Source organism: Phyllopteryx taeniolatus, chromosome 12, assembly GCF_024500385.1.
Source record: "Phyllopteryx taeniolatus isolate TA_2022b chromosome 12, UOR_Ptae_1.2, whole genome shotgun sequence".
In the NCBI taxonomy this organism is placed as follows: Eukaryota; Metazoa; Chordata; class Actinopteri; order Syngnathiformes; family Syngnathidae; genus Phyllopteryx; species Phyllopteryx taeniolatus.
Window position 1 is genome coordinate 19406242 of NC_084513.1, and position 24122 is coordinate 19430363.

A 24122-nucleotide genomic window follows, 5' to 3' on the forward strand; every position below is an offset into this window, starting at 1 on the left:
ATAAACAAACAACCGCTCGCACTCACATTCACACCTACGGGCAATTTGGAGTCTTCAATCAACCTACCATGCCTGTTTTTGGGAGGGAGCCGGTGTACCTGGAGAAAACCCACGCAGGCATTGGGAGAACATGCAAACTCCACACAGGCGAGGCCAGATTTGAACCCGAGTCCTCAGAACTGTCAGGCAGATGGACTAACCAATAGCCCACCGTGCAGCACTATCTGTATGTATTTATATATAAATATATTAGCGATAGCTAACCATTTAACATTTAGCATTTTGCTGTCTCAAAGTCTGTACAATACATTTATACCATAAACTCTGTACCAACATTGATTGAAATGAGAATAAAATGCATGTTAGTAGTAAAACTAAATAAATAAATACACAAAGAAATAAATACATAAAGAAATAGTGGACGATTATTATTAGATTATTCGACCAGGTGCATTCATGAATAGGAAATGGCGACGAGTCAGTGGTTCACTCTACTGGTGCTTCCGTTGGGGAACTATTGCAAAACTCTGTTTGCAGTGACACCAGTCGAGGTTCTTCTTGAGTGCATTAGCGTGAGGAACGGTGCCGGCCGTCAGCAACTCCCAGATTGTTCAGTCAGTCGATCGTCTAATGGAGATGACAAAGTGGGCGAGGAAGAGGAGGCAGGGCATGAGGTCAAGTAACATGATGTCGGCTGAATATGCCGCAATATAATTATTTCATAAATAGTCAACCCCCAGGCTTGATGGATCCGACACAAAGAGAGCTTTATGGCTCGTCACCGCACCTCCCACCCGACTCGACCTCCTCACCCCATCGCTCGAGCCGTGCCGTCACCCGCTCGGAAGACGTCGCTCTTTGTGTGCCTACTGGAAAGGCCCTCAGAGCTGGCTGGTAAACAGCGACGCCATTAGCGGCATTATCCAGTACGGAACACGGTCTTGGGTGTCTCCTCCAAGTGAATCCCATCAAATTAGGCTCATTTTTGGCCTTCTCCCTCTCTGGAGCCGTACGAGTCGACGGCGCCCCACATAGCGTCGGCTGGTGGAGACGGGGGAGCGGCAACGGAGATGTGAAGCGCGTTTGTCAGATGACTCCCCGCCACTTCACGGAGGAGACAAAAGGCACAAAGAGTTCCCCTCTCTGAAGCCTTTGTCACGCTCCGTCTTCCCTGTAATCTATAATAGATAATAATATAATGGAGATGTTGTTGCATGACAGCGAACACAGCAGAGGTGTGTTTATGTTTGCACTCAAACTTGATGCGTGTGATTTTTGGATGTCTTCGTGTTTGCTTTTTCCGCCAGGCGAGGGTGAAACTTGCAGAACTTTTTGGGGCCAACTTGTCTCATTGGTATGTGTGCATAATTGACAGCTGGGGGAGGGAGAACGTTAGAGGAGCAGGGCGCAGCACCTCCATTAAGCGCCCATCATAAAAGATGGAGTGGAAGACAGCCCCATCACTAACTAATCACCCACAGTCAGCATCAAAGAGGCCAGCCTTGGACCCAATCTTGTTTCAGCGCCCTGTTTTTAAGAACTTTTCCTTTTACCCCCTCTATTATTTTTTCAAAATCAACTTTCTCATACTTCCTCTTTGGTTCACTTGAGATTTGTGAATGGCAACGCAGTGGTACTGATGAGTGGTGGGCTGGAATGCTTTTATAGTGTTTAAACACTGTGAGTTGATGTCTTAATACAACCTGTGTTTTTATTAGGTGTCCTAGCATAAGCAATTCAAGCCTATGGCGTGTCTATGGAATTTATTGTAATGTGAATATAAAGATATTGTTCCACTTCAGTCCAGTAGGTAGCAGCGGGATTAACAAACGACGGGCGACTAATGGAGAAGCTGCCATGTTGGCCTTCCTCCATGCATTTTATTAGGAAAAATAATGAATGCAGAAAAGACTGGTTTCAGTCCCTGATTTTTTTTTTTTTTGGGGGGACGATGCCACCCGCCTCAACTCATTGAAATGCCAAAAAAAAAAAAAAGTCCTTTCCTTTTTTTACCTGTCGTGGAGATAATAAACTTGACATTTTACTTTCACACACCATATTGTTGAATTCACTGTTAACAGCAAAATAGCAATATACTTTTTTTTTTTCTCCTCACATTTGAAGACACGGACCAAACAATGTGGGATTTGAAATGTCACTTCTATTCGATTTTATTAATGATATGAATCAAAACTTGATTGTTCTCATCAGGAAAGCAAAACGCAGAGTGTGAAGATGAATGGTGAGCTGTCATCAGTCCTTAGTTATTGCATCAGTATACAGCACCCCCCCTTGATTAGCATCTACAGAGAAGATTTGGGTCCAATCAGAGGGGCTATGACATTGTAATATATGCAAACGATGACTGTTATTTATTCGCGTGCAACAATCAATCTGCAAGTGACGTGATATCACAAAGGTTGCAGCACATCACACATCAGATTTTTATTTTTATTTTTGATACCACACATACTGTGATGCGAGGTGACAAAAACACACATATAGTGTTGAGAACGTGCGACACAGACGCGCGACATATATTTGAAATGTTAGGAAAGCATGCACTTACTGCAAACAATGCGAACAATTTGTATTATGTTCTGAACGTTAGTTTTTTTGTTTTTTTTTCAGTTTGTTTGGTAGACTTGCTGGGTGTTCTCAGTACGGATTTGAGTGATAATCAATTTGTCGATCTTTAAGAAACCTTCCATATGGAAGGAGTTGGGTTTATTTTTACCTTGTTCATGTTGTTCAGCAAAATAATAATAATAACTGCGGCCGTCTTCTTGTGCCATGTGACAATGGATTATTATGCCATGCCACAGTCCATCACTACGTTGCTAAATCTGGGTTTAAAAAAAAGTTATGAAATGAGGACTATATTGCTTGATTTTGGCAAAATATCTGCCAAATACCAAAGATTTCTTAAAAGAAGTGAACCTAGCTAGCCTCATAAAACTAGTGTATTTATGTTATCTGCACCTTCAGAATTATGGTATTTATTTTTAACTAAATATTTTTAGCTGCCTGGTAAGAAGAAATATCTTGGCTGACGAAGGACAAGCATATTTAACCTTGATTTGAGTCATTTAATCCTGCTTACATTTAACGCCGCAAGTCATAATTACAGTAAATGTTTGTAGGAAAACACTTCAAGGCCATAAGTATAAAATCATTTCATCAAAAGTCTTCTCGTGCTGTGCTAGGTTGGATTTCTACACCACTGTGCAAACTCGTTAATTGCACACAGTTTGTAAGCTGAAACCGCATATGATGTGGGTGCTGTAATTATTATCGTCATTTTCCCGTACTCTTATCTGGATGGGAAAGTCCACCCATGAGAGCTTTGTCCATATTGCAAACAACTGTTGCCATATAGCCTCTGGCTCAAGAATTGTGACTAAATATTGGCAAACACTGGAAGACTGTGCTTCTCCGCAGTTTTGGGTGCAGAGGCTGAATACTAAAGTGAGGAGGAAAGAATATTAAGGGGATTCTCAGGGCACAAGATGACACTAAAAGTGTGTCAGTTGCAAGCACAGAGAAGACGCCAAGAGAATAGAAAAGAGGAAAGGTTGAGGTCACGCAAAGAAAAAAAAAAACGCTGATTTTTCAGAGTGCTCCGCTGCCCGCCCGCCCTCCCTCCCTCCTCTTCCTCTTCACCTCGGCAATAAAAAAATAAACCTCATTAGAATTCTTGCTTGCAGTTTGACAGGGAGTCAAGCGCCCCCCCCCCCCCCCCGCTCAACACACGGCGCAAAGTTGGTGGTGCTCAGTCCGCTTCCACTTATCCAAATTGCACTCACTTTCTGTGTTTGTGTGTCGAGGGGGGGGGGGGGGGGGGGGGGCACTGGGTTGATTTGCTGTATTAATTTGCAGATGCTACGTGTCGGAAAAGGATGCTTTGCCTCTCAGTGTTGGCGGTAACCTCTGAGCTGTAATTACGCCGACTAGCGCGCGTCCTGACAAACACTCTGCTGTGAAAATGTTGGAAGCCTCCCCGTCGGTACTTTGTTGTGATGCAGGGGAGCACGCAGACGAGAGGCGGGGTTGGGTGAGGGGTTAATGGTGACATCTAGCCAGTCATTATGTGCTGCACGTACTGGACGATATGGATCAAAGTATTGTATGCCTCTTCATCAATTAATCAATCACGGCTCGGACTAACTGCCTTAGTTCGCCCCTGACAAGACATTTTGGATGGGGGAGAGCACAAAGCAAGGTCCATAAAGGCATGCTTGGATGAGTTTGGTGTAAAATCAGTGGACTGGAAAGATTATTGGATACTGTTTTAAGGCTTAGTGTATAATAGAGTAAAGGCGCATTGATAAAATAACCAAAATGAATGTTGTAATATACAATAAAAACATGGCCGGAATAAATGTGAATATAGGACAGTATGTCTGGTTTAATATGCTTCACCAGAAAGTGTTTTTTTTTTTTTACTCTGAGGTTAGATTTACACTGCAGGTCCAAGTACCCAATTCCAGTTTGATGCCGACATCTGATTTCTTTTTTTCCTCTTTGTGACACATTTCTGTTATGGTTGTGTTTACGCGGATGGAACATACAGTATAAAACGAACAGCATGCGCAGACACTCAAATTGCACATAATTAACTCCACAAGCATCAAAACTGGGTACAGTAACTACACAAAAGCAAACAGTAATACAAAGCTAATATAAATATTAAATGTTACATTGGGTGGACCCCCCACTAATTTAAATGCATTATTTCTATTCCTCTGGCTGCCACCAGCCATTATTTCTCTCATTAAATGATGGACATACCTCTCATGTAGCAAATTTCAGCCTCTTTTTTTGGTCTGTGCTTTTGCTACAGTTTAGATTCACACCAGGCATTTTTAACGTGTTTATTTGTATTGTTTGGTCAGATGTGCGTTTGTACACGTCACCAATCGGTGAATTTTGATTATGTCAAGCTCACGTTGTCATGTTTTGTCGATCAGCCTGATTTCTATCTGAAGCTCTTCGATTCCATGCATTTTATTTATTTATTTTTTTACTTTTTGCGCTGCCATGTCGCATATCCCAATTGTGCCATTTGGGAGCAAAAAAATAAATCGTAATTGTGTGACTTAAGTCACACAGCGTAAATCCAGCCTAACAGTACAGTACGTATGTTTCCCTGTTGTCCAGGTCACGTGTGTACAGTATTTTTTTTTAGTCTGTGTTACCCTGCTTTTTGTGGGGGATACAGTATGGACCAAGTTCTATCTCGAATAACCAAAATATGTGGGTAACCCCCCCCCCCCCCCCCCCCCCTCCCAAAGAAAGGTTTTATAATTGCCTGTAGGTGCCACAAAATGACAGCAAAGCATTACATGAAGCTCTTCAATTCATTTCAACCTAGCTCCTTGGCACCAGGATGCCACAACATGGGGTCAGTGCACTACATGAAGCTCCTCGACTCACTTCAGCACCATGATACCACAGGTTGGCGCCAAAGCAATCATTTTAAATTAGACAGGGATTTGGCACGGAAACAAAAAACTGCCAATTCTGTGACACTTTCAACAAAAGAAACACAGGCTAGGTAAAAAGAAAAAAAATCTGCCAATGGGTGAATCCACGACTAGTGAATCGCGGTAATGTGGGATACAGTGGACTAATTGGGGGCATGGGTCATCCGTTAAAGCCGATTGTCATATTGAAGCAGTTTTTTCATGGGTTTTTTTCATGGCCTATATACAACCATACAGTACAAATGTATTGTATTTAAAACTTCTTTCATTGCCTAAAACTCTTAATAAAGTACACATTTGCTGTAAATAAATAGAAAAAAGCTTGAAAATGTTTGAAAAGTGTTAAAAGTTCTTTCAAACTTACCTCCTCCAGCTGGGATTTGAACCCTGTCCTGCCATTTTCAACAGTGCAGCGAGCCAACATGCAAATACTCATTTAAATGTGATTTGCATGCGTGCCTGGCCCGTGTAAATTAGCCATGTGGCTAAGAGCGCCAGTGTTACTTCCGGGGTCCGTTAAAATGAGGTTCCACTGTACTGTAGTTTTATCTCGCTACAGTATATATGTGTAACGGTGGTGATCCTGCACTTTCCAGCTTTGAACACGCACAGCCACCGTACTGACCACTTGAGCGCCAAGTGTGCTAACCGCGAGGCTGAAAGCATGGGCTGCCAGCTTACCGCGGCCAGCACCCTCTTTAACACTCACCCTTGAACCTTCCAATCCGGGTCATTGCAACATTGTAACGGTTGTGTATTCTGCGCTGTCCAGCCACATCTATGCTTCGAATACTCGACAACACCTTACTCACCGGTTGGAAGCCGAGTGCGCCGACAGCTAGGTTAAAAGCCCAGGCTGCCAGTCTTATCGGCCTCCGTTACATGTCTAATGTTGACTTTCCGCTTTCTCTTTAGATCGTGACTTCAGCATCCAGGTGAGCACGGAGCGACGGTCCTTCACGGCCGGTGAGCCGCTGGAGCTCCGCTGCACCATTGAGGCGCAGAACGTCCCCGAGCGGTTCTTCTCGGTGTCGTGGGTCTTCAGCAGCTCACCGGTGGCCGTGGTGGACCCCAGTGCCGTGCCCCTCCTGGGCTCCGACTACGTGGCCCGCGAGGCCGCCGGCCTCATGACGGTGCGCAAGGAGAGTCCCAATGTGCACCTGCTCAAGCTGCAGCACCTACGCCCCAACGACACCGGCAAATACATCTGCCGTGTGACGGAGCGGGAAAAGACACCCACGGGAGACTTCATCGACCGCAGCAAGCGGTCCCGCAACGTTCAGATCACAGTGCAGCCGCTCAGTGAGTAATAATCGGGTCGCGAGGCCACTGGCTTAGTTGTGCTGTCCTTACTTGTCAATTACACCAAGAATGATGAGCTATTCATAATAGCCGTTTTGGTGGTATTGAATGTCCCCACCTTTCTCCTTGTGCCATGAGAGATAGCCTCTATTGTTAGCTGTGAGTAAGTAGAGATCAGATAATGCTCCTCTTATTCCTAATGTATTTTCCCATTGAGTGGATTGCTCAGGAATTGTAATGTAGAGTTACGGTCCTTCCCATAAAGAGGGTTGGAGGAGGAGGATGGGGGGGTGGGGTACAGCAGGATAATGGAGAGCTGCAGAGTCTAGACGAACAGAGGTTGAACTAACAGCCATGAAATAGGACTACAAAGAAATAAAATAAGCAAAGAGAGACTCATCACTCCAGTGTCCACCCAGAGGGTCCCCAGGCTGGCGGACGGACTTCTTGCGAGGCGGTCCTTTACATGGCTGGGTCCATCAAGCTTGCGGCTGATCCCTATGCGTATGGCAACAGGGTCGTCTTGTTTCATCGCCCTTCTCTCTGTTGACATCGGAGTCTCTCTCGACCGGAACAGCGTGTGTAGCCAGTTGCTAAACAAAAAATATGCTAAGCACTAAGTAGCGTGTCATCTCAAGCGGCTTACACCAGCCATCCTAACCTGGCCTTTATGCGCTTCCTGCTAAATGAGCACAGAACAGTGGCCCCAAGCCAGCGGAGGTCTCCGGGGAAACTCCTTTATTGTTTGTATTTGTTTTTCCGACAAAACACCTTGATGCCTTATAAAGGATGTCTGTGGGGTTTACACAAGTTAAGGAGAACCTGGATTGGAGCACGGGAAGCAGTTGAGAGGTGGCAGCTATTTTCTGTTCGAGCTCCCCTCTCATGTTCACGCGCTCATTTGAAATTGTGCTGCGCCAATCTAAAAGGGGAAATTGGGTGAGAGTCACTACCCTGGTGTGATGGGATCGCTTGAAGTCGACTCAAAAGCTATGTTTCCAACAAGCGGCGCTGTTCACTTTGCCACAGATGCTCTGTGTCAGGTATACACTGCAGGGTGTGTAGGTGATGACGCTGCATCAGCTATGTAAATTGTGTGCGTTCCCATACTAGCTATTTAATTAAAGAACATAACAAAGGGGTACTGAGAAGTGGGACAGTGTGGCTCAAGATATTTTGGCACCCATCACATTCATAATGTTCTAAAATGCATTAACTAAACCAAGCCGTACCTGTAAAGCTAAAATAGAAGGAAAGGGGATGGTTAAGCTAAGGTTTCAAGCATGATTTGACCTTGTAAATTATTATATTTACTTGCCTGTGTCTAAAATTGTACAGTATGTGCTCCACTTTAGAAAACTGAAAATGCCACATTTATCTACATGTGTACGTCCATGTTTTTTTTTTTTTTTGTTGTTGGTTCAACTCAGGTCTGGAAGCATTAGAATGAATGCAAAAAAAAGCATTTTAAAAATTGGATTTCTAGGTTTGAGTGTGATAAAAGCTAAGAGGCTAACGCAATCCATATTCATGCACAGCTCATGTTTATTAGGGGAAAAGGACAGAGCTTGGCGAGAGGGGAGAAAAAGGGGGTGGGGGGGGGGGGGACGACCTCCCTGAAGTGATGATGATGTCGCTGTCTTTTGCCAGCTCATCCCAGAGCGGCAAAAACAAGAAGGAGAGCCTTCTTAGCCCCATCTTCATCTCTTTGATGTGATCCAATCCTTTTTACGTCAGTGAACAAACTACAGCCGGCTCTGAAAGACTAACAACCCCATCCCTTACACAAACCCAAACCGCCGGTGCCTCCTCTCTAGCCGTCACTCTGATGCGCCTCAGGCCAGAAACAAACCCGCAATATCAACCGCTCACTTATACACAAACACTGGTACGCTACTCTTCGCACAGGATGGTCTGACACTGGAGGGAACGGCGCCCTGTAATTTGTCTCATCGCCCCTGGGCTTGTGTTATCTTGGATGTTTTACTCCTGTTTTTTGGATTTTTATTTTTTTTTAAATGAGGGACTTCATCTTATTACTTGCTGACCTTTATATTTTTGTTCTGTTTTCTTTACAGAGAGCAACATGACTGTCTCGTTGTCTAGCAACTCCTCTGAGGTTCTGGAGGGCAACGTGATGCAGTTGACCTGCTTGGTGCAGTCCACCACAGACCCCCTGTCTGTCGTCTGGCAGTGGACAGACAAGCAGGGCAACGAACCGGCCCAGAAGTTGGCCTCGTTGGACCGGGACGGGACCGTTCTGCACAGCGATGCCTACGGGGAGCGCTCCGGCTACGGCGAGATACGCGTGGAGAGGTCGCGGGCTGACACCTTCTTACTCTCCATCTACAACGTCTTGCCGGAGGATGAGGGGCAGTACAGCTGCGCTGCAACCGAGTGGTTTCAAAACGGCACTGAACCGGAACTCAGCTGGGAGAAGATCGGAGAGAAGTCTGACACGAAGACAGTCACCGTCAAGACTGTCGGTAAGTTTTTCAAGTCTGAACTGCTTCAAAGACCACACACACACACACACACACACACACACAAAATAAGGACGAAGCATGTGGTTGTGCATTGCCGGAGGACGGGTGAATGGCTAAGGTAGAATAAGCTTTCCAACACGTATTTCAGTTTGCATTTTCATTTATTTTGAGCATCAAAAGTATCCCATTTCAAGGCAACCCACCATTTATTGCGGTATCTACAGGATGATCAATCAGAAACTTTCAAACGTAGTCCTTTAGCACCTAATGACTCTAACAGCTAGAGCTAGACCTACTCCATGCTGTTCATTTGCTGACAGAAAATCATTAACCATGCAACGTTTTGACTTTCTCACGTTATTTTGTCATCCCCGATGTTATAGTGCCACAGTGGAGACACACCAATCTGTTTATTGGTCTGTACAACATCATCAACCATGCCACAGTTTTGGACATTTCAACACCAGCGCAGCCTATTGTGTGGTTGGCACAATATTTTCAACCATACAACTAACTAACTCTTTGGTAGAATTTTGTCATTGTATCAATAGAAATGTTACAGGACATAACAGCTCCAGCTCGGCCCATTGCAGCCTGTCGTCAACCGTACCACTTTTTGGCGGTCCTGTTTTCTGGGTGTGTTTTGGTACCTGAAAGGGTGGAGCGAGACTGACTGGCTGACAGAGAATACTCACTCCATGGAATCAGATGAAACATTTGCATGCAAACCATTTTCAGGCAATCATACATCGAAAAGAATCAAATGAAAAACAGTCGTATAGAGAAAAGAAAAATCCTTCCCTTTACTTCTGTGGTTGGATTAGCTAATTGCGCGCCATTCGTAACCACGAAAGGTAATAAATAGGCCAAGACCCTTGAAAACCAGGAAACCCCGCCCCCCATATTATCTTCCTCTTAAATTCATTGGCTGGTTATGCCGTGTAGGGTCAGATTATTCTTTATACACACAGATCAGGGTCCAAATATTGGTGAGCCACCTACACACGGTGACTTGACTTGATCTCTTGATCAATAAATCAATCAGAGGTTGGGCCGAGTAAATTCCCAGCATACAAAGCGCAAGGTCTGTAAAGGCGTGCTTGGATGTGTTTGGTCTTGCTGACTGTAAAAACCGCAACCTCATCAAATACCTTCACAATGAACTGGAAGAGAGGTTGTGAACCAGGGGTTTTAAAGGTCAACGGACACACTCCAAAGTCTTGTAGAATGTCTTCCCAGAAGACTCCCAAGCTGTTCCCGCTGCACATTTTCTTCGGTTTTCATTTACCGTCGGTGTAATGGCCATGTGTCCCATTACATAGGCCAATATCGAGTCGAAGAATACTCCATGGTTTATTCATGTTCTGCCCGGGGGTAGAGGACTATTAGGACACACGCTCACCACCTGCCGCTCGTCAAGTGTTGCGTGCTGCAGTGACAATCATTATGCACACACTTACACACACACACACACACGTGCACAGATTAGTCGGAATTATTAGAATGGAAATTCAGCACCGATGTGTTTCACAGTGTGTTGGTCTGCCCTCAGTCGGTGAGGAGTTAAGCAGAACATTCTGAGTACAGGCTGAGAAAACCACTGGAGCGCAGCGGTGAGGAGCTGACAGGTCAAGAGCAGGAGGGGCAATACACACACATACACACAACATACGGATTAATAAGATACAAAGAGGAGACGGCTATTTGTTAGCTTCAGACAGAGACATTAGGTTGAGGAACAAGAGGCGTATTATGTAGATCACAGCAAACAAGTCCGGAGGTGCTTGTCTCTCCAAACCTCTTCTTGTCCGTATTTGGAGATGAAAGCCGTGTGCGGTCATATTGGGTTGAATTTGATCTTCTATTTGTTTCAGTCTGCGGGTGTCTCACTTTTTCTTCCCCAAAAAGTATTATGGGATCCCGATCTCTTATGTATAGACCTGTTTTTTTTTTCAGTTTTGTAATAAGCTCCACTGTTTTTGTCTGGCTAAAAAGAAAAAAAATAACAATTTCCTCTGGTGGCCTACTGGGCACAGGCTGGGTTATACTTTGACCTGCCCTCTGAATTGATTGACCGTCTAATGCTGTAGATATTTCATATGCTCACTGTAGCCTAATTGAATTTATTGCCTCCTAATGGACTCTTGCTGCCAGCTAACTAAACCTTGGAGGGCATCCTAGAACGACGTCCTCTGGGAAACTTATTCTTTGCGTTTGTTTGTCACACTGAAGACGCGGCTGCATGGCAAAGTGGCTTGCTTTCCGGCTGATTGGTTTAAAAAAACGTAAGATCATTTTTTTTTCTTAAGAAATGACCCCGCTTAGGTTACACATTTAATTGAGTTTTTCCTTGAAGCCATTCCAAATGCTTTCCATGCTATTCTCAATGTGTCCTATTTCTAGCTGTTTCTACCTGTTAGCCGCCAGACTAATGTTAACATCAATGATTCATACTCTGGACAAATGTTTAATTTAAAGGTCCCATGCTATCAAAATCCACTTTTTTTCTATCGACCCTAGTCAGGATAAGGGGTGTAGAAGATGGATGGATGGATGGATGGATGGATGGATTTAAGCTTAAAAGGTCAAAATGTGTCTGTGACATGGTTTACAGTTGACCTCTATGTGGTTTGTTGTTTGTATAAAATCACCTTTGAGGACCAATACGGGCGGATTAATTAATAGAGGTACGTCTCAAGAAATGACACTAATTAATACAGGTATGTCTCAATAAATTATAATAGTGTCAAAAGTTGAATTTAGTTAGGTAGTTCAAGTCAAAAAATTCAACATTATAGAAATGCACTCACTATACATACTCAGAGTGATATTTTTCAAATATGTGCAATTTTGATGACTATAGCTTACAGAAAACAAAAGTCCAAAATTCACCATCTCTCGAAACTAGAATATTAGGTTAATACAAATAGATATCTAAAAAACAATGTAAATGATTTTTCATATAGAATTTAGGCAAGAATTTTCCCTCTGAAAATTATTTTCCCACGTGTGTAAAGGAATCTTTATAATGTATGAGTAATGTAATAAATCAACTTTTCTACCGTATTGTGATTTATTGAGATGGACCTGCCCACTCGACTCAAATTGGCGTGACGCTGCGTCGCGACAGCCAATCGGTGTTTGAGATTATGCTGCGTAGATCACAACGTCCTCAAACAATGGCGGATTCAACGATCGTCGCGATTTGTGGTGCTCTTGCTGCAAAATGAGCCGGCCTGAAGGAAATTGGTGTATCTTGTAAGTAAGCACTACATGTTTACAGCTGTCGGCTGTAGAAGCAAATGCCCGTTCGGTGTATGCTAGTGCACTATTCAGATTAAAGTAAACAATGATCCAATCAGGAATTGTTTTTATGAGTGTACAAACCTGTAATATTATTGTGTTCAACAATCACAGTGTACAAGTTAAACACAGTATAATGCATAATAAAAACATGATGTCCATACCCGGTAGCAATTGAAGTTAACCAGTTCTATTTTAGTCAGAGGACTTGTGGTTAATGGCGTCGTCTCTGGCCGGAATGACAGGCTGGAGTACTTTTCTACATCAATAAACAAATAGACTGGCCACTTCTTATGCTGTGAAATGTCTCCCTTTCAGTAAAAATGGCAGCCCAGGTTTTTGGCAGTGAGAAAATGGAGACCCCAGGCAGCTTCTGCAGCGTTGGTTAAGTGGACCGGACTGAAAAAAGCCATTGATTACTGTCCCCTGAAGGACAATGCTAAGGATGGCTGTCAGAGAGAGAGAGAGAGAGGGATGCGGGACAGGAGAAAAACAAGATGAGGGTGAAATCTTCGCCAAAATAAATATAGTCATATTTCCTCAATATTTTGTCCTCAGCTTTGAGTATATAGCTTCACATTTGACATTTACCAGACAACGCGGTAGGTCGTTTTAGCATCTGTATCCCACGCCTCCCGTAGGTCTATTTTGACCATAGCGTATGGTGATGAACGAACATTTTTAGCCTAATGAGGACAGTTTGTACTTGGCAGCGAGCTGGGCGGAGATCGAGCGTCGGTGCTTAAAAGAAATCTCTCCCTTGTGTTTTCTTTGTATTATCGCTGATAATTTTGAGGCACGCTCTCGGCTGGGAATGAAGCGCGCGCACAGATGCTGACGCACATGCGGAAATGTGCTAGAAATGGTGTCTTCTCGCATGCTGCACTTAGCACACCGCTAGGGCAAATTGTTGTTAGGTGAAGTAGGACTTGGGTCTGTGTGAATCTGGTGCACTTATTGAAGATCCTTAAGAGTCGTCGAATCTTGGCTCAGGAATTTCTCCATATTTGCGTGGATTTTCTCCAGATATTCAGGCATCCTCCCATATTACAAAAAAATACTGTGTGAATAAAGTAATACAATGTATATGTTGTGTTTTACAATAATACTTGACTATATTTATAATTTCTTTGTACCTGTGGCAAAAAAAAAAAAAAAAAAAGCAAAGCGTGGAGTCTTTCGCTGAAATGCCTGCAGGCTTTTACAACTAAAGTTAGGTTTCTGAATACGAAGCCACATCCAGCTACGGTGTCGGCTAGCCGTACCAATACAGTATATACAGTACAGTGGACTGGCGCATACTTGCGGTTCGCCACCTGTGGCACTGATTTGCAGTTTTTAAATTTTTTATTTTTTTTTCAATTTACATTTTTTTTCATTTTTCTTTTTTTTCTATTTTTGGGGGAACCCAACTCTGAAAACTCTTATTGGCCTTTTATCCCTGCTTGTTGAAGAATTGCGGGGTTTAAAAAAAATAATAAATAAATAAAATAAAAAAAAATTTTTCAATGGAATTATAATCGGCATTAGTAATCCGCAGATTTTTGTTATTCACAGTCCGGCCCAGTCCGTATCCACCGTGAATAATGGGGTCCACTGTAAATGTGTTTTACAGTAATACTTCTGACCGTGCCGCCCCTGTGAAACCTCATTCCCCCCCCCCCTGTTCTGCTGTAACAGCCGAATCACCTAATCATATTATTACACCGAAATTCATGAACTAGTTTGGAATCAGAAATCAAGGGTAAAGGGGTTTTCAACTATTGTTCTTATTTGGTAACACAAAAATGCTTGCAATATCTCAATGTCATTTACGAAATGTGACAATTTGAAATCTTGGTCCAGATTTGAACAAGATTCATGGAAGTTGACGCACATGATTTGCTTTGGCGGGCCACATAAAATCATGTGGCGGGCCGGACCTGGCCCCCGGACCTTGCATTTGACACCTGTTGGGTAGAGTCTCATGTCGCAGTAATCCACCATTTATGATCACGGTGGCCAGGGCAATCCGTTTCCTTCTCATGTTATTTGTGGTTCATTAAAAAACTCATATAGCAAGTAATGTCGCTTCCTGATAAAAACACATCGAGTTATCGGGCCTTAAGATGAAACAGTTTGGGAAACTGTGGCTAATATTAATCAGATAAAATAGGTACTGTATGTTATGTTTTGTGTCTAATCATCATCTGTTCTCTCACCACTAGAGTCCTCCTTCATGGTCTCTGCCTCATCTCGGACACCGTCTGTAACGTATGGAGAGTCCTTTGACCTCCTGTGCTTGGTCAAGCCCCGCCACAACCCCCGCGTGCCCGCCTCGGTCACCTGGCGCTTCATGCCGGCCGGCACGGAGGCCTCCGGCGAGGGCGAGTTCAAGGAGCTGGTGACTTTCACCCGGGAGGGCACGCTGCAGTGGGGGGAGCAGCTGCTCGGTCTGGGCACCCGCACCACCGTGGACCGCTCGCACTCCAACACCAACTTCCGGCTGTCTGTGACGCGGGCGGGGCGCCACGAGGCGGGCAAGTACCAGTGCACCGCCGTCCTGTGGAGGAAAAACTACGACAACAGCTGGAGCCGAGTGGCCAACCGCACCTCCAACCTGCTCGGAATCAGCGTCCTCCAACCAGGTAAAAACGCTGCATAAATTCACGTGGCTCTGATTAGAGCGCACATCGCAACACACACGCAAAGAAAGAGTGAGTTGCAGAGCTGAGAGGATGTCAGCCTTCTCTAATTGCTCTTGGTCTCTGGTTTAGCTACTAATAGGAGTGTGTGTATGTGCAGACGTGCGCATTTTCTGTGCGCGTCAGGGTGGGGTCTCCTAATGGAGCATGGCGAATGGATCGCTAAAGATCCCACTGGAAGAAAGACCAAAGTGGAAAGAAGGCAGGAAGACGGGAAGGGAGGAACCGAGACAGTCGGGTCAGAGTGGGAAATTGTGATAAAGAGAGCGAGCCGTCTCTCCTTGAGCTTGTGTTTTTCTCAGCGGAGGCATTAAACGGTCCACGCCACCTGCAATGGACCTTTGTGCCACACACAGACACACACTCCCAATTAGTGGCTAAAGTCAAACAACAAATCGGCACACAGGAAACACACTGGCCCAATTTAGCACATTCTTGTATGGCTCAATAGCACGATACATAATTTATCATGCAGGTGAGTGAAAAAGGCCCTGCGGTACCCGAAGAACCAATTTGGAGAGAGTGAACGAGTCACGTGATTTGATTTTTATATACCGTATTTTCACGACCATAAGACGCACTTAAAAGTCTTACATTTTCTCCAAAATGGACGGCGTGCGTTATGTGTCCACCGAGTTCCAAAATTTGTAAATGTTGTTGTGTGACTTTGATGAGCGGTCCGCTTGACTGACTGGGAGCATTTCCTGCCGACACGCTGCTTATATAGAGGAAAGGCGGGCGGGACTGAGGACAGCATGCGGACGTTAAAGGGGGAAGGGTGCGCGTGAAAGAGGACGCTAAAGGTACGCCCCCAGTAGGTATATCGTGCCGGTATGTGCAATTGTGCAAAACAACATCGGTTTGGCGAAGGACCCCCGAAAATGGCACCCACGAAGAAACACGCTTTCGAAGCACAGTTTAAACTGCAAGCTATCAGTTACGCGGAGGAACATGGGAATCGAGCAGCCGCGAGAGAATTCAAGATCAACGAATCCATGGTTCGCAAGTGGAGGAAGCAGGTAAAACGAGCTTCGCCAAATCAAGACGACGAAGCGCCGGGCGAGTTACGCCACCGTATGTGAATGGATTGTGGATGCCCGGGCTAAGGTATCTGCTTTGACTGTTGTCCGAGCGTTCGTGAAAGGGGGCATCATTGCTGAACAGCCCCCCCGGCAAGTTGGCGCTTCCGGTCAGCCCCGAGGTTCTTACGGCTGGTCTCTTGTCCCCCTCCCAAAAACAAAACAAAACATCAAAATGTTAAATGTTATTTTGCCACAAAAAAATAAAATACTCTTAAATAAATCAGCGACTAGGTGAATTTGTGAATGCTGAAGCTCCAATTTAACAGGGGTCCACTGTGCAGCATTTATAAACCCTTATTGTGAGGAGACCTTCATCCTAAAGTTGTGCTGAAAAAACAAAATCTGTTTTCTACTAAATATGTTTTGTAATAAATCCGACTCTGATTATGATTCTCTGTTTATGACAGTCCTGTCCCGTGGTTTCAAGGTTACAAACAGCATGTAATGAACTTAGTAATACATCATCAAGCAGCACAAGAAAGCACGCTCAATTACCGCCATACTTAATTTTGTTGTTGTTGTTTAATTTATATTTGTGGCTTGGAATTGTTTTTGATACAAAGATTATTTACCCAGTTGTTAGGTTTACATCGCAACCGTAGGAACACAACTCCGGCATAAACCCCTATAATACAATTCTTTTTGTAAGAAATCCTACTAAAGACTTATGAGCGTGCATGGCGGTTTGTTAGCTTTGTGTCCTTTAGCGTGCCTGGAAGGCAACGTTTGCGCTAACAAAGACAAACTCGGGTGATCAATAAAGTCTTTCACAGTGAGACAGAGGAATGTAGTCACGTGATCAGACCTGACCGTCTCTCATTGATCCCCCTTACACAAACACGCACTCGCACACAGAAATAAGCAAGCGCATACACACGCATGGCGGAGCACGACATTGCAAGGTAGCGCTGCGTCTGTGTTTTGACCTCAGACATCCACACAGAAGACACGGCGTCGAGCGGCCTTTCAGGAGTTATTTGGAAATCGCCTCATCCTCCTGAAAGCTCATTTACTTTCCCTGGTGGGCACTTTTGATTTAACCCACACTGTCTACAGGGGAATGCATTCAAGGTCAGACTTTTCTTTTTTTTTTTTTTTGTGTGTGAGCTAAAGTGGTCAGCCATCCTGCTGGTCCATCCGTGACAATGATCATGCGATAAGTTGTCAAGGGGGAATTCAGTCAGCAAGTGTGACAAAGCAATCGTTGTGTACTTCTTGCCTCAAATTCCGTCATATTAAGAGTAAAGAGGCGCCGCTCAGTCCTTGCCATGCCGTGTCCTTCACGTCCGGGGACCTTCATTCACATAGATGATTTGTTTCCGCTTCCTCTCTATTTTCCCCGAGCGCTGGCCAATCAGCCCCGAGTATTCCGTCCCTCACAAAGGCTGCGTTGCGAAATGAGGCGTGAACAAACACAGCGACCGACCAGATACATAATTGAGCGACTCTAAATCACGCTTCCCCCCCGGTAGCTGCTCAATATGCATGAGCCGCCTGGTCGGCGGGGTGTGCGCGTCGAGGTGTGCTCGTTTACGTCCGCGCGCTCGAATGAACGGCCAGGCTCACGTGCCTTCCTCGCCGTGTCCCTCTGAGAGCTTTCGCTCTGCTTGCGGTGCATATTCTCAGCAAGCCCGGCTCACCCTCGATTCCCAGCAACGCAGGGGCAGAATTCTATCTGCCAGGTTCCAGATGCCTCATTACACCAAGGTGTTCCAATTGAAAGGGGACAGAATATGAAGGAAATTTGACTTTTTAATGGATTCTATACAAATAGTTGGGTCTCTAAAGTGCCTGCCGATCCATCGAGTGTATAATGAAACGACAACTTGAGTTATCTGCTGATTTCTGTAAATGTTGTCGTAGCAAAATTGCCAAAATGATGTCACAACACCGATCAAGAGCAGCTATGCCGGGGGAAAATGCAGAGCTACTTTCAAGCGACGTGGCCAGAATCTACACGCCCACGGGTGCGAGATTTTTGCTATCGCATCAAAGCCAAAGGGGAAGCAGAGCAGCATATTGAGTGTTGTAGGATGAACAGATTCTTAGCTAACTCATGATAAGAGGCACTTACTTGATTGCTCGGTGATGATGGTGACGTGATGCAGTATTAGTTACAGTACTCGTACTCCTAAAAGTGCACCAATACTACTACACACCCGATACCGCTTCACCAGCCGGACAAATACCTTCTGTGCAGGAGCCATTTCAGCCCCGTGGAGATACTTTTAAGGTAAACAAACACGGGTGATAACACGTCAGCTGACTGCTGTCAGTCATGACAAGTTGTTATTCTAAAAAGTGTTGTACTTTAGTTGAAATGTTTGCCATGTTCAAGAGAAGCTTGTGTTTTTAAACAATATTTGATGAAAATAAAGCACGTTTTCGTCACAATTGCAAGGTGTAATGGGATCATAAAGTATCAGTACGTTGTATAGGCGAGTACTCAAATGTAAGTATTGGTACCCAGTCTCAAAAACTGTGCGTCACTACTAAATCCCTGTTCCTTGTACACACGAAGTCGTGTATAAAGTGCTGCTTCCACAAGAGAAAACTCAGCAGCGTTTACAATCTTGATTTGTATGACATGAGGGCTGTTCCACTGTGATAATAAAATGCATTTATCATTGCTGCTATCACCAAAAGGGATTAGAAAATGTCTACGGACAAATATCGTAGAAAGTCCTCCTAGATGAGTAGAAGCACTTCAAGCTGCAAAAGAAGTATGCCGATTTTCAGTCAGGTGGCCCGATATTTTTGTCTTCCTGTGCATGGGATTGCTCCAAATAGTGAGGCGCCAGTGGCTTTGGGACTACTTCCTGTCCCAGATTGCATTAACGACACAATCCCGTGGCCCGTACGTGAGGAGTTCACCATACATACAGCGTCCGCACTTCTATGCTTCATTTCTATTAAGCTTGAATTTATCCGGCACAGGCTGCAAGCAGCCTGTGTTGTCTATTGCTTAGCGCCATCAATCTAATGTGTGCACGCAACATGCAAACACAGCAGGGAGAGGAGGGCTGACCTCCCACGGCCCGTGTTTAATTTTCTTACAGGATCTCCCCCAACGTAATCCCCCAAAAAGACATTAGCGCATGTGATTCCACTTGCGCGTCCACAAGCTGCATTATTGCATTTCACCTGATGGGGTCTTGCTGCAGCACAATGATGGCAAACACATGTTCAGCACGGCGGATCACCGGGGAAGCTTCCGTCGCCACGACACAATCTAATATCGTCATAACATAAACTGCACGCACACACACACTAAAATGTGCACACCGGCGCGGCAAACACACACGAATAATTATGCAGTGTTTTCCCTAATGGAAGTGGAGTTTAGATTAATGATGGTATGGGGAGTTCAATAAATTTTTCTCATCATTTTAGCCGGCGCGTGTCTAGCATGAGGAGCAGGACATTAAGAGGTTATTGGCGGGGCCAGAAGGATGATGGGGATATCGCCGAGGGGAGGATGGAGGAGGAACAGAAAGAGGCTGTCCCACTTGGACCACACTACCCATGAATGGATCTTTGACTACAATTCCTTCCGTCGACCATGGGGAAAATGAACAACCCATTCATTGGTTCATTCGCATTTTTATGACTTGCTTACATATTGTTTTGATACAGTGCATATGAAAAATCTTGCACGCCCCTGTTCAAATCCCAGGTTTTTATGATTATGAAAAAATGAGACCGCGATAGTTAAGTTTTCTTCTCATCAATTTTGGAGGGATCTCCACTTCTTCGTAAGGTCGTCGTCGTGCCATATTTTCTCCAATAGATCATGACTGTCTTCACTGTCATTATTATACCACTGTGCTGCCCCAAATTACCATTGAAGCTTCAAATATACTCTGTTAACAAGTGTAGTTGAAATTTTCCTTGGTAAGCTCTCGTGGTCGAACTCGCCTCCTAAAACCCAATTCGTATTGAGCGCAACGGATGACTACCAAAATACAATCGAATCATTAGTCCTTGGACAATTCTGAAATAATAGTCCAACAAATGAAAAATTCAATTTGATGATTTGAAATCTATTAACCAGTAAGAGCGCTGGCACTTCTTGACTGGCGCGTCTTACGTGCGCGTTTCCATCCATAAAAGCTTTACTTTTTGGTTTAAAATGGCTTACTTTAACCGGGATCCCTCGCTGTACCTTAGCCACAGCTAGAATCCTGGGTCTGCTTTTCCAGCTAGCCTACTGGCTACTTACCTTGCTGGCTACCTAGCTGCTCTAGTAATCTTTTGCCGCTGTGTTGGATACACCTTCTCCCATTCAATCTGCCGTGGTTGCCCCCTCCAGCGATGGCTCCTTTTTAAGCTTCCGTTGTTGCGCTTCCATGTTATCCGTGTAGCTTATTGAAGCTAGGCTAAATGCAAGCCACCTTCAGCGGTAAGCTTTTTTTTTTGTTGTTGTTGATAACTTTACGGATATCTCTGTGACGCTTCAATGCGTACATACGTAGTCACACTAAGTCAAAATGGCAGCGCCCGTAAAACAACGGAAGTCGCGGCATTGCAGCGCTTGTCAGAATAAAGTAAGAAGTATGTTATTCTTTGATTTGAAATGCAAACATTCTGATTTGGGATTCATTTTTTTCATGTGGATTCACCAGTGATCCGTTCATAGCTCTCGTAACCTCACTGGCTTCACTTTCCATCATGTTGCGCAGTGTTCTGATCTTGTTGTTCTTCTGAGACTGACTCAACAGTGCCTCTGCTGTTCTCAGCCAAGTAATGCCCTCCGTTTTGACTCAGAAAAACAATTGCACACACACGTCAGAATTCTCAACGCTCAATTAATACATAACAAATGTGTTATTACGCCTATCCCTACTCCTCACACCTCTCCGCTCGCTTGGCCACCTTTCATTCTTCCCCTTATTATTTCTTATCTTTTTCTCATGTTGTGTTATCTTCTCGCCGCGCGACAAGTTAGATGATTTATGTCGTCGACTCCTCGCAACTTTATCACGCCCCCCGCTCTGTCTTAATAGTTCTCCAGGGCTATCCTCCCCTTTTTTTCATATGGGCTGGCACTAGCAGATGCCACACCCCCCTTTCCATCGCAATGAAGCACTTCCCACCGAGCTGTTATTGATAGCAACCGCGGCAATCGGAGGTTCCGGCTTATCGGGCCATGAATAGAAGCTGTCCGTCTTCATTACGTCCCGCCCTCTCATCATCCTCTCCATCTCTGTCTTCCTGCTTTTTTCTCCTCACTCTGCTCATAAGTCTCTCTTAATGTGCTCCCAGTCCCCGTGATCTCAGTTAGCGCCATGTTTTTCCTCGGTGAGCACCCCCCCCCCCCCTCAGCTTCTTTCACACGCTTGTGATTTTTCAATATTTTATGATTCCCTGATTCCCCCCTCCTCCTCGTAATTCTCTCTATTATGTTTAATTTTTTCTCCAAACAGCTTCCTCGCCGGTGTTTCATGAATAATAAGGATACGGTGCTGTGCTAGCCGTTATGGTGGGGTTATTGCCACTGACATGGTGGTAAATCTCATTCTTTTTTTTTTTTTTTTTTTTTTGGGCTGCTTTACTTTGCTTTGCCCGCGAGCTCACCTGAGGCGGCACTCTGCGTCCAAGCTACCTGCTTGCCACTCTTTCAGGGTTTTCTTCCGCCTGTTTAGGAACACGCAACCCTCCGTCTTCCGGGCGTGCACTCAAACAGAAAATAATTTCATGAGAGGCTTTTAATTTGTCACGCTTGTTTCCAGACGCTCTAGGTCAAGCTCGTTGTTGACATCCTCACGAAAGCAAACCTGTTTACTGCCTGAGACACGCACACGGGTGCATTTTTCTCTCAAATCTCATCCGCTCTTCTATTCCGAGATGTCATTCCAGCTCTCTTATGCCTGTTTCTTTGTGTGCCCCGTTGCCGCAGCTATACTTGAAGTTGTAACTCAGCGCTAGCTACAGTGATGCATAGCAGTAGCTGAGCAGCAGAGCAGAGCGGGTCGAGCCTCGGCCTGCTCGGATGGCCGCTCTCTTAATGAGCGCAGGTTTTATGCTTATCGGAAGAACCCTTTCCTACGCAAACACGCCCCCGGTTCAGTTTGATGAGTCTTTTATCTCTCTGCGTCTTGAGGCCCATTCATCTCTTGTGCATCAGCTTCCCATCAGGCCAACTGACATTGCAGCTCTCCTTCTGGTGTTGGTTCAATCCCCGGCCCCGCCTGTGTGGAGTTTGCATGTTCTCCCCGTGCCTGCGTGGGTTTTCTCCGGGCACTCCGGTTTCCTCCCACATCCCAAAAACATGCATGCTAGGTTAATTGACAACTCTAAATTGCCCGTAGGTGTGAATGTGAGTGCGAATGGTTGTTTGTTTGTATGTATGTGCCCTGCGATTGGCTGGCAACCAGTTCAGGGTGTACCCCGCCTCCTGCCCGATGACAGCTGGGATAGGCTCCAGCACGCCCGCGGCCGTAGTGAGGAGAAGCGGCTCAGAAAATGGATGGATGGATGGATGGAAAGAAGTGTCTACTCTTTCTTCTGATTGGTTTAGTGCTTATATAGTCACAGGACACAGTATTCTCTTGGTCTTGAAAGATGAGTCAAAAATACAGCTACCAATATGTGGAACTCTGCTTTGAAAATGGCTGATAGTGAATTAGTTAATCCGAACAGCCACCTTGTATGATATAAATAAAGCAAATGACTTGAAATAAGCCAGAAGGTGTTGATGACAGTTAGATGCTTGATAGTGTAAAAGTGCCTGAGTACGGTAGTTGCAGAAATAGTGTCACTATTGAGAAAGTAAGTACTAAAGAACATGCAAAAAGTGTAATTTGTACCTCCTAACTCTCAGAGGCATTAGGAAGGAAAGTGTTTGGAACATTGGTGGAGAGTAGAAGATTTGTTTGGGTGTACACATGTAGATCTCATAATTAGCGATGTTGGGGGGCTGGGAAATGTATATCCCTCTGACACAATGGGATCATCAGTATGTTGTCATGAGCTGAGAAATGAGTCTGCAACATGGAGTTCGGGTGGCGCTGTTCCCTCATTTTCCCCTCCCAGTGGCGAGGCGAGTTTAGTGCGTTTGGGATGCGGTGGCTTTGGCGAGGGGCAGCCAGCCAAAGTGAGATGTAGCGCGTGGGATCAAGTCATGTTTAAGGCTTCAGTCCTGACATGCTTGGGGTGGGGGTCCCGGTCATGGATTAACCCTGGCCCGTGCTAATGCTAATGCTAAAGGCGGAGCAAGCTGCCTTTAAGACTCAGTAAGTCCTTTGGAGTGGAGCTGGAGAGGCTGCCTGCAGCTTTCCAAAACCCTTCTCCCAATCCTCGCCACGCAGCCCCCTGGAGCATGTTACTGCCTTCTCTCTCGTTCTTTTTTTTTTACATCTCTCTCATCTTTTCCACTTTCCTAATGCGAAAGCCACTTCACACTGTATGCTTGAAGGTGAGGAAGGGAATCTGCATGACGGGACTGAACCATTTCAATTCCACGAGCTGATCAAAAACTACTACAGCGGAACCGCCAAACTCCCAACACATTGAATCTCATCTAAATTGACCAACATTTATAGGAAAAGTATGTCTTCAATGTCCACCTACATCCAACAGCCATATAATATCTGAGATAAACATATCACACTGCACCTCAGTAGACCTCATTTCAGCGAGCAAAAAAGGATCAACTAGGTGTGCGTTTAGCTTTGCACGTTTCCTATTGTGAGACTTTTTCTCTGAAAGAATAGCAGTGGTAAAAGAAGTTACCATGACGAACGCACACTCATTTCCAGCAGTTAAAGGTTATTTTGT

At 44.9% G+C, this 24122-nt stretch overlaps 1 protein-coding gene across 5 annotated transcripts in view; it reads left to right on the forward strand.

Annotated features, from left to right (window-relative positions):
- The window catches only part of igsf3 (immunoglobulin superfamily, member 3), a 96170-nt gene that overhangs the window by 56414 nt on the left and 15634 nt on the right, over positions 1 to 24122 (forward strand). For all 5 annotated transcript variants that reach the window (XM_061791290.1, XM_061791289.1, XM_061791292.1 and 2 more), the window contains 3 exons: positions 6402 to 6788; positions 8867 to 9274; positions 14785 to 15204. In XM_061791290.1, coding sequence (XP_061647274.1) covers positions 6402 to 6788; positions 8867 to 9274; positions 14785 to 15204 — 1215 coding nt within the window. The remainder of the gene's footprint in view (positions 1 to 6401; positions 6789 to 8866; positions 9275 to 14784; positions 15205 to 24122) is intronic.